This window comes from Sprattus sprattus (assembly GCF_963457725.1).
Source record: "Sprattus sprattus genome assembly, chromosome: 6".
Lineage (NCBI taxonomy): Eukaryota > Metazoa > Chordata > Actinopteri > Clupeiformes > Clupeidae > Sprattus > Sprattus sprattus.
Genome location: NC_137925.1, coordinates 34,559,272 through 34,570,422, shown reverse-complemented (window position 1 = coordinate 34,570,422; position 11,151 = coordinate 34,559,272). Strand labels below are relative to the sequence as shown.

General features: G+C 46.4%; 1 protein-coding gene across 1 annotated transcript in view; it reads right to left on the bottom strand.

Moving 5' to 3' along the window:
• Nucleotides 1–1,237: 1,237 nt before the first annotated feature.
• Nucleotides 1,238–11,151, bottom strand: part of LOC308367126 (protocadherin Fat 1-like) — a gene marked incomplete at both ends in the record, with an annotated part of 21,193 nt that continues 11,279 nt past the window's right edge. Inside the window, 6 exons of the mRNA XM_080840944.1 lie at nucleotides 1,238–1,470; nucleotides 1,655–2,044; nucleotides 3,589–3,822; nucleotides 4,999–5,152; nucleotides 5,407–5,603; nucleotides 6,457–10,509. Of these exons, the coding sequence (XP_080697070.1) occupies nucleotides 1,238–1,470; nucleotides 1,655–2,044; nucleotides 3,589–3,822; nucleotides 4,999–5,152; nucleotides 5,407–5,603; nucleotides 6,457–10,509 (5,261 nt within the window). The remainder of the gene's footprint in view (nucleotides 1,471–1,654; nucleotides 2,045–3,588; nucleotides 3,823–4,998; nucleotides 5,153–5,406; nucleotides 5,604–6,456; nucleotides 10,510–11,151) is intronic.

Below are 11,151 nucleotides of genomic sequence, written 5' to 3'. Positions count from 1 at the left end.
CATCGATAGTGATCACTGTGCTGCTGGTTTTGGGCGGATTGCCGCTGTCGGAGGCCAGCACGTTCAGCGTGTACTCCGATATCTCATTTACAAATGAAAGGAGAGAGAGAGAGAGAAAGAGAGAGAGAGAGAGAGAGAGAGAGAAAGGGAGAGAGGCGGGGGGTTGGGGGGAGACAGCGACGGACAGAGAGAGAAAGAGAGCAGAGATAACGTGAGCCGAACAGACAGAGAGAAAAGAGAGGATTTGACCCAAAGAGAAGACAGGGAGAAAGGGAGTAAGATAGAAACAGAGAAAAAAAGAGGAGGCAGAAGGGATGGGGAAAAGAGAAAGTCAGAAGGGGATATCAAGGAAGAAAAAGTGGAAAAGAAGGGAGAGAAGAAAAATGAGAGACAGGACAAAAATCAGCCTTAAATCACCTCAGTGACACTTTGAGAGAAATGAAGCCTAGCACTGGCTGCGCCGTCAAAGCTTTGTGAAGTCTTCCCTCCCTCTCCCTCTCCCTCCTTCTCTCTCTCCCTCTCTCTCCTTCTCTCTCTCTCACTCATTCTCCCCCTCTCTCTCTCTCTCTCTCTCTCTCTCTCTCGTCTCTCCCCCACAGACTTTGTCTACATTTATCTTTGTCTGATGTGGAAAGAAGAGAGTTAGCGAGAGAGACAGAAAGAACAGAGAGAGAGAGAGCTTTCAGACATGGTGGTGGGCGGCCTCACCTTCTCTCTGTCTAGTGGCCGAGCCACCCGCAGCTCTCCGCTGACTGCGTCGATGAGGAACGGACTCCCCTGGTTGCCCCCGACGATGGAGAAGCGGACATGGTTATTGGCAGGCCCATCAATGTCGCTCGCCATGATCTGATGAGGCAACAGACACATGTCACGCCAGGTCAATGCTACTGCCATTACTGATGTGTCCAATCAACAGAGGATCCTGCTGCAGACAGATAATGTCCAAACAATGTCCAAAGATTGTGGTGAACAATCTATTTGGAGGTTATCTATTTTGAGAAGTGGACAGATTTAGCTTTTCCAAAGCTACAAACACCTCATCTGATTATTTATCTGAAACAGACTAATTTTAGCATACTGAGATTTTGAAATTCCTGAATACATAGACTAAATCAAGTAATGCTTAACAGACATATTGACACGCTACCCCAAATGATAACACCATGTTATATGACAATGTGACTTCTCACAACAAAAATGACACAATTCTTCACTAAACAGATGGTTCATTTCACAGCTAGTATGGAGGAATCACCGCCGCCACAGATGTCCCCAGCCTGGCGTCCTCACAGACCACGGTTGAGTACACCCCCTGGCTGAAGACGGGGCTGTTGTCATTGACGTCCGTCACGTTGACTCTGACAGAGGCCATGTCGCTTAGTGGCTCCTTCCCACCCACCGTGGCCTCCACAGTCAGGAAGTGCTCACGGGACGACTCGTAATCCAGCCGCTCGATCACAAAGATGTCGCCTGTAGAGGGGGGGGGGGGGGGGGGAACACAGAGATGCTTCATGAGAAACGGGCCACACACAGTCGGTGCCGAGACCTTCCGGGAAAACAATTATCCTTCTGTCACGGCATCTTGGCGGTGTGACGTGGGGTGACGTGATGCTGAGGGATGGCCTGAGCCTAAGAGCAGAAGGACGGCACGCACCCGTGCGGGAGTTGATGCTGAACGCTCCTTGCTCGTTGCCACCGGTGATGGAGTAGGTGATCTTGCCGCGTGCATCTGAGTCCCTGCTGCCGGCGAAGACTCGGACGATCTGCGTTCCCATGGAGACGTCCTCCGGGACGGTGGCAACGTACTCTTTGAGCTGGAATGCGGGCGGGTAGTCGGTGGCGGTGCGCACGGTGACGGTCGCGGAGCCGAGCGATGAGAGCGGATGAGGAGAGCCCTGGTCAGTGGCTCTGACTTTGAGCGTGTACATGGCCTGGACGCCGTGGACCAGGGGCTTCTCCAGACTTATAATTCCCGAATGTTCCTCGATGGAGAACTGGCCACCGCAAGAGTCCTCAAACGAATAGAGAACTTTGCCATTCATTCCTTAAAATAACAGAGCAAAGGAAGAGAGGAGAGAGAAAAGGAGGACGAAAGGAACACAGACATGAGAGGCAAACTAGCAGACATATGCAACAAAGACAAAGAGGAAGACAAATAAAATGACACAGCGCCAAAATGAAGAATGAAGACCGATGGAGCTGAAAGCAAACTCAGTGTTTATAGCCTGCCTTAAACCGAGTGGTGATTATTACCTAGTGTTCTCCCCTAGGTCATGACAACTAAGGCCGTCCAAACTTGTATTATTCCTGACCTATTGTCTCACCAGATGGCATGCAGCCAAACAACCCTGACAGAAGCATGGCCAGTGAGTCGGTTGGGCCATATCACTTAGCAACCCCCCATAAACCACTGAAACAGCGCTACTGCCTTCCATGCTTTTCGCAATTTGATGAACACGGGCGGCGCGACAAACAGTGATTACAGGGACGCCCCGTTCTGTCATTGTGCGCCACGTTGCTCACGCAGAGTGATTAGCGAACACAATCGTGTTTGTGTTTGTGCCCCGCTCACAAACAAACACCATTGTGTTTGGTAATCACTCTGCGTAAGCAACTCGGAACAGCAGCCTTTGATGACAGAAGAGTGGAATTTGTTTGACATTTTACCTCCCCCTAGCTTGAATGAATAACAGGCATGCCGTAGCACCTCAGCTCTCACTACACGTTTCTGTAAAAAGGAGCGCAAAGACCTCAAAATGTCATTCTAAAAATCGGTAAACAGGCAAAAAGAGAGAGAGAGAAAAAAAAGACAGTTGCAAGTGAAAACAAACTGCAACAATGTCAGTTAATGCCCTGTAGCATGCGAAAGGGACATCTTTACAACAGGAAAAAAAAACACCCACAAGACTGTGAATGACTTCGACTGTAAAATTCAGCGCAAGCCTCAGTTGCCATCTCTTCAAGTGTTTAATTGTTCCCAGAGGATGGCAATGAGATATGCATGTGTGAGTCATTATGGCATCTTACTGACAGCCAACAGGAGGGCAAACAACAAATGTGGCAGAGCAAACATCAGTGCAAAGCATTCTGGGTCTCTTGCTGATGCCACAGATCGCTGAAGGCTCTGACAGGGTAGGGAGCAACTCACAGCACAGAAACGCCATCAACCCTTCAGATTTTACAATTCACTGTGAATGAATATACTGCCCGATGAATAATGAGTGGAAGACAATACAGGGAAATGAGTTCTACAGGTGATACAGGATAATTAGTTCTACAGACAATACAGTATAATTAGTTCAACAGACAATAGAGAAAAGGGGATAATTAGACTAGTGGGTGTCTGAACTCGACAGGTGTTGTCATATAAAATTACAGATGGCAATTACAAAAATATATATCATAAATCCTTACGAAGCCCTATCTCTTCGATTCACATTGTTTGATGAGGATGAGGAAAAACATACTGTATAATGTTGTTAATTCAGTAGCAATTCATCGTTTTATTTGCTTCTGATATTCATGTCTGATAGTGGATAGAAAGGTGGGCGACAGTCGGATTTCAGCCCTTTAAATGGCACCACCTACCAGAGTCCAGGTCTATCGCCTGCATTAGGGCCACATAGGTGCCAGGCTCCGTGTTTTCTGCCACTCTGAAGAGATGGGCGTCTGGTGTGAACCGTGGGGGGTTGTCATTGACGTCGGCCACAGCTATCGCCACGACGACCTGGCAGGAGAGGCCCCCTCCATCCTGCGCTCGTGCTGTGAGCTCGAACACCTCCCTCTCCTCATGGTCCAAGGGCAACAGAGTTCTCAGCTCACCTTCAAACACATAAATAGAATAAAGTACAAAAATATGAAATCTAAAACCATTAACATGGTCATGGAGGACTATTTTAAAGTTGTGTTTTACATTATTCATATATTTGCTCATAAACTTACATACTATACAAACTACTTATTATTATACAAACTACTATAACTCTAGGGCAGTGCAAGCATACTTATTTTCCATTTTCTTGAAATCACTAAAAAACAGTAAGCCAAACTTGGTGCATACAAACGAGGGGACAGCCTTCTTATGGTAATAAGGGTGGTTTGGAAACTCTGAGACAGAACTGGCTTTAGGCTTGTGGTTGTTCAAAGCCTGAGAGAGACCTCTGTGGAGGACCTCCCCTGGTACGCCCGACTCTTAGAAACATACAGACAATCCTAGAGAGACCTCTGTGGAGGACCTCCCCTGATACGCCCGACTCTTAGAAACATACAGACATCCTCCTCATTACGCTATGCCTTTAAATCTCCTGACACTGAGGAACTCCCTTCACTGCTGGTGTCTTAAGCAGAGATCTGGGCTTACACCAGCAGTTAAGGAACTCTGAAGCAGCCATTCAAGCCCTGTGAAGACCTGTGGACACACTTATGAATATTCTCTGAGCACCGGCATCTAAACCAGGGATGTGGAGTAACACCATCAATTAAGGCCCTCTGGAGAGTGCCATACCAGTACTGTGAAGACCTGTGGACACATCAGCGCCGACATCTACTTTCTTCTCTTTGAGGGAAAAGAAATGAGGCTGAGTGGACCATAATGTATGCTGCACATATGGATATTTTAAAATTGAACGTGGGTAGGTGCTTGGCATGGTGGTTCTAACAATAGATTATGTGTCATTTTCGCATAGCCGTTAGCAATTGTCAGGCAACACAGATGTGTTCTGCTAGTGAGATGTGTGAAATTAATGGTGAAATGAGCTTTAGTTTTACTTGACTGGGTATATAGTTCTTAGAATAACATTATGAAGAACATGCTGTCACATTATGTCTCATTCTCCCTCTGCAGAGAAAAGATTCACTTTTGTGTGTGTGTGTGTGTGTGTGTGCGTGTGTGTGTGTGTGTGTGTGTGTGTGTGTGTTTGCGTGCGTGCGTGCGTGCGTGCGTGTGTGGGTGCGTGCGTGCGTGCGTGCATGCGTGCGTGCGTGTGTGTGTTATTTCACCTGTGGTAGGATGCAGGCTGAAGCGCTCAGCCCCGTCTCCAGAGAGCTGGTAGGATATCTCGGAGTTGGCGTGGATGTCCACATCGTTGGCTGACACCTGCAGGATCAGGAGACCAGCTGGTGCGTCCTCAGGAACCGTTCCAGTATACAGACTCTGAAGAACCGGAGGGCAAATCAGAGCAGAACACATCAGCATAACATCACACACCCCCCCGAGCCTGAATGAACCCCTTTCCAGCGCATACCCTTACATCACATGAATGCTGCCACACTATCAAGATCCAACTACTTCTGTTTCCCCACACACATTTTTGAAGTGTAGTCCAAGGACAATCTCTGCCAATACTACACTCAGACACATGCAGATGTACACGGCATGTCTATTCTAATTTGGCATGAAGCGTTTACCTTCCCGCACACAGGACTGTTGTCGTTGGCGTCCAGGACCTTTATGTCCACAGCTGCCCTGGCCAAATGTGTGCCATCTGTGGCAGTTATGTTCAAGAGGTAGCCATCCCTCTTCTCTCTGTCCAGAGGTATCCTCACGGTCAGCCTCCACTCCCCCCGACTCTGTTCAATACCAAAATGCCCTAGAGGGTCCCCCCCTGAAAACACAGTCACACACACGCGCACACATACACACACACACACTCACACACGCGCACACATATACACACACACACACACACACACACACAAACCCACACACACATATACACACACACACACAAACACACACTCACACACAAAATACAAACACACATACACACATATATAAACACACCCACACACAAAGTACAAACACACACACACACACACACACAAAATACAAAGACTGTTATTCCGGCAAAACCAAATAGACATGCACAGAACTGGCTGACCAAATGAGCTCAGGGGTCTAATGACTGGAGCTGTTGATGCTACTGAAGAGAACATCAGATGTCCGCAGCTTTGTCAGACAGTACACACATCTGTGAAATAATAGCACAGTGGTTGAACAAAGACAACAATAAACACACTGAAATTGAAGTGCTGTTAGAACTGAATAGGCCCTGCATACTGGGAAATTGCTCCACAGCCGTGTCAACGGACATCAGTGGCCTCTTCAGGGCTTCAGTAATTGTTTTTGGTTTTTCAATATCAAGCCCCCCCGAGATGCAGTGTATTAACCATGTGAATGATCCTTTGTGGCTCCAAACAGTCCACAGAATGTTTTTCTTTTTACCGAAACAACATGTAACTGCTCTCAGACTACAATGCTAAATGTACTTATTTTATCAATCAGCCTATTTTCCAAAAGAAAATGTGATTGGCATAACACAATGGGAAAATATCAAACCGGGCATAAATAATATCATCTGCCCATACTTTTCCCCCTATTATTCTCTATTTTTTAATCAATTGATGTAGGTCCTTACAGATATATGTGAATGTATTCGATTGGGAGATAATAATCACCTGTGATGTAGCAGCTGATCTCTCTGTAGATGTCCTCACTGTCTGCATCCGTGATGCTGAAGGCCTCAACCACTGTAAACAAAGGGTCGTCTTCCTTGGCCGTAGCTTTGTAGACCTCCTCCGCAAAGCGTGGCGGGTTGTCATTGACATCCACCACATTTACCTCCACTGTGGCTGTGGCTGTCATCCGCTGCTGCTCCCCTTGGTCGGAGGCTATCACAGATATGGTGTACCTCTCTTTTTGCTCTCGGTCGATGTCTTTCAGCGTGGTGAGCCAGCCGGTTGTACCCTCCACAGTAAACAGCTCCAGCACCTCAGGGCATTCCTGGTTCTCATCCAGGCTGTATGTCACTTGGCCATTCATCCCTGTGTCCAGATCGAAAGCCCTAAGTTGGATCACTGATGTTTGTCTTGGAGAGTTTTCCACAATGTAAGATTCATATGGGTCGGAATCGAACTGGGGGCTGTTATCATTAACATCCTTCAGCTCAATCTTCACCTCCATCAGAGACAAGATTTCCATCCCCTCCTGGTGTTTTCTAGCCTGCACTGTGAGGCCATACCAAGGGGTACTTTCGTAATCGAGGCGTTTTGCTAGTTTTAGAACACCAGTGATACTGTTGATAACAAACACATCATCTCTGTTGCTCTCGGGGGTATTACCTCTGACGAGGTTGTACGTCACAGACTCCTCACCACCCTTCACCTTGATCACCTCCATCTCCGTTCCAACTGGAAGGTCCTCTTCAATCTTCAGCTGCAAGGTTGGCTTCACAAACTCAAGAACTGACAAATGTGACGGCACTACCAAAATATTAACGGGAATAAAAGAGTGCTTCTGTGGACTTCCAGAATCCCTGGCCTTCACGTAGAGTGTGTAGAGGTTATTCTCAAATCCAAAAAGGCTTTGCTTTGCAGTGATCACACCACTCTGAGGGTGTATTTCAAAGTGACGTACCTCAGAGTCAATTTCATACAGAACGTCAGCGTTGGCTCCCTCATCCAGGTCCACCGCTGTTATTTTGACGATGGACAATCCTGTAGAGATGTCCCAAGGAATTGATACATTATACTCAGACACAACAAACTGAGGGGCGTTGTCATTAATGTCTTTGATGATCACACTGACAGAACAAAATCCAACTTTTCCACCGCCATCTTTTGCCATAACATTTATTGCTATTACTTTCTCAAGGCTGTTTTCCCTATCAAAGCTCTCCAGAGTGTAAATCTGCCCGTCAGCATCAATGGTAAACTTATCTCTTGCGACCTCGTTGACTATGAAGTATTTCACTTGACCATTCAACCCATCTTTGTCTGTGACTTTGACTTCTGTTACCAGTGTGCCAATGGGTGAATTCTCAGGGATCTCTATGGCATACTCACTCTTGTTAAAAGAAGGACTGTGCAAGTTTTCACGGATCACTTTGATTTTCACCTTAGCAGAGCTTTTGAATACACTATCAGTCGCCATAACATCCATACTGTAGGAGGGCTCTAAGCTACTTCTGTGGTTATTTGATACCGCTACTTCCCCGGTCTTTTTATTCAAAGTAAAGTGTCCACGCTCGTTGCCAGAGAGGAAAAAGTACTCCAGCTTGCCAGCATCTGAGGCATCAGCATCGGTTGCCTTGACATTCAGAACAAAGTGACCACGACTGGCCAGTTCACTAACAGCCGCCTTATAAGACTCCTGTGTGAATGCTGGCGGGTTGTCGTTTACATCAGACACGTCGATAATCACTGAGCCCTCTCTGGACAAGGCAGGGGTACCTCCGTCCAAAGCTCTTACCCTGAGCGTGTGTTGTACATTTGTTTCGTGGTCTAAAAGGCTGGTGGTGGAGATGACCCCAGTGTCCCGATCAATCTTGAACAAAGCCAAGGCAGAGCCTTCTGGTTCCAGAAGCTCATAGAAAACCCTTTTGTTACTCCCAAAGTCAGCGTCGATGGCCTTCACCTGGAAGACCAACGCACCGATCGCAACAGATTCAGAGATTGTGACTTTGTAGGTATCTGTTTCAAACGCTGGAGCGTTGTCATTGACATCTAGCAATATGATATCGATGAAGACCTCAGAGCGGGATCCGGTGACGACATCTGTTGCTCGGACTTTCAGTTTATAGGCAGGATGGACCTCGTAATCCAGAGTCTGAATGGCGTTAATGACACCCGAGTTGAAGTTGATGGAGAAATGGCCGAGAGGATCCCCCTCAAAGATACTGTACACGGCTCTGGGGCCATTTACACCGTTCACCTGCACTTGCATTACTGAGGTGTGTGGCGGTGTGTTCTCTGGTATTTCAATGTTGTAGAAGGGCTTTTCAAAAATGGGTGCAGCTTTCTTCAGGACGGTCACTGCCAGCTCAACTGTGGAGGACAGAGCTGGTTCACCTCCATCGAGTGCTACCACACTCAGTACAAACTTTGTGTTTAGGGTGTCTGGATCAAAGGGCCTCTTAAGGGTGATGTCTCCAGAGGGGGACATCTGAAAATACCTGTGCTCATTCAGGAGGTATTTGACCTCTGCATTATTGCCAGTGTCTTGGTCAACAGCAGACATCTGTCGAATAATTTGGCCCACTTCTGCATTTATCTGGACTAGGGCGTGATAGGGCAAATTCAAAAACACTGGTGGACTGTCATTAATGTCCTCAATTGTGACTCTGACAAGAACATGGGCAATGACCTTGGATGACTTTGGCTCTCTTGTAACGCCGACTACGACCTCATACATGTCCTGTTTCTCTCCGTCAAACGGTATTCCAGTTGAAAAGAGTACCCCTGAGGTTTGACCTATTTCAAAGCGGTCATCTTGGTTGAGAATGGTGTAAAAATTAGGCTCGTTAAGCTTTCTCCCCACCGTGGAGATAATGGCCAGTGTTTTCCTTTCTGAGGAGTTCTCTCGTACAACAGCTGTATATAATTTTTGGGTGAACTGCAAGTTCTGATCTTTGTTCTCCTTCACCACAAACTTCACGACTGAGGTGTTCTGCCATCGGCCATCAGACACCCTCACAGTGAGCTTGTACCTGTTGCGCAGCTGAGTACAATTCTGGACAAAAATGGCACCTGTAACAGCATTGATTCTGAATTTCTCTCCGACGTTGCCATCTGTAATGGAGAACAGCAGTTTGGCCTGAGTGTCTGGGTCTGTTGCCTCCACAGAGATCACTCGCACCCCTTTGTAGAATGGCAGAAGGAGAGACGCCTCATACAAGTCCTGGCTGAATTTTGGCACGCAGTCATTAGCATCAATGACTTGGATCGTTACTCTGGCAGTGTTGCTGGCAAATAATCGAGGCTTGCCAGTATCGTGGGCCTGCACTATGAATTGGAAAGCAGTCCTCTGCTCGTAGTCAAGGCCTGATATTGTCTGAATCGCACCTGTGCTGGAGTCAAGGGCAAAGTAGTTCCGTGCGTCTGGCTCCACAATCTCATACACAAGCCTGGCGTTCATGTCTGTGTCTGCATCACTTGCGTGAATAACCAGGGGGGAGTTTTCATCAGTTAAGACTAAGCTTCCAATTGCAGCAGACTCACTGATAGTTCCAAAGAATTGGGCTTTCGTGAAGACCGGGGCATTGTCATTTTCATCCTTCACGTGAACAAAAACAGTCACGCTGCTCTCCAGACCAGCCATGTTTGTACCTTGCACAATCAATCTGTATGAAGATGTGGTCTCATAGTCTAAAGGCCTCAGTGTGACAATGGCTCCCGAGTTTGGATTTACAACAAAGGCAAAGTCAGTGTTTCCCTCTTTGATTTTGTAGGAGACGGATGATTGACTGGAGGCTTCGACCAAAGTCACCAAACTCCCAACTGGTGCGGCTTCGCTGATTTCTGCTGAGATTTCATCATGGGTGAATTTTGGTTTGGCGTTATCTGATATTGTGACAGAAATGTGGACCGTTGTTTCAGCACTCAGAGGAAGCTCGCCCTTGTCAGAGGCTTTGATGATTAGCACAAACTGGCTCTTATTGTTGCAGTCAAGCTCCTTAGCAACAGTAATCATTCCAGAAAAAATATCAATTGAAAATGTGTCTGCTTCATTTCCTGTGAGAAGAAAAAGGAAAGAGATAAGTTGTTTGTAGTGCTGGTGCACTTTCGTTTGTTCTGTTGTTGTTGTTGTTTTGCTTTGGAAACACTGTACATGAACGGTCATGCCAATAAAGCTAAGATAAGATGAAATACTTATACACAATTTCAGTTTTCCTCTAGATGTAAGTATGAACATATGTCTTTTCAGGTACGTTTCAGGTATTTTTTCAGGAAATGGCAACAGATGATTGTAAATATGTCAAAGCTGGTGTTGATGTTGCAAAACAGTACTGAGTTATTTCAAACAAACTTTCATTAATTATCACTCATCCAAAGAATGCATAATTAATCAGCATCCCATTTTGCCTTCTTGATAGATGATGACTGGATGATTGTCTCTTTCTTTCTTTCTCACTCTCTCTCTCTCTCTTTTTTTGTGTTTGAACGTGTGTGTGTGTGTGTGTGTGTGTGTGTGTGTGTGTGTGTGTGTGTGTGTGTGTGTGTGCGTACTTGTTCACTATGTGGGATATTTCCATTTATCCATGTTTACCTACATACCATGCCTTCATAATCTGGGCATTGAATAGCTTTAGAAATCTTCTGCAAGCATTTGGGAGTGTCAACAACTTGAATAACTGACAAAATCCCCAAGTGAAG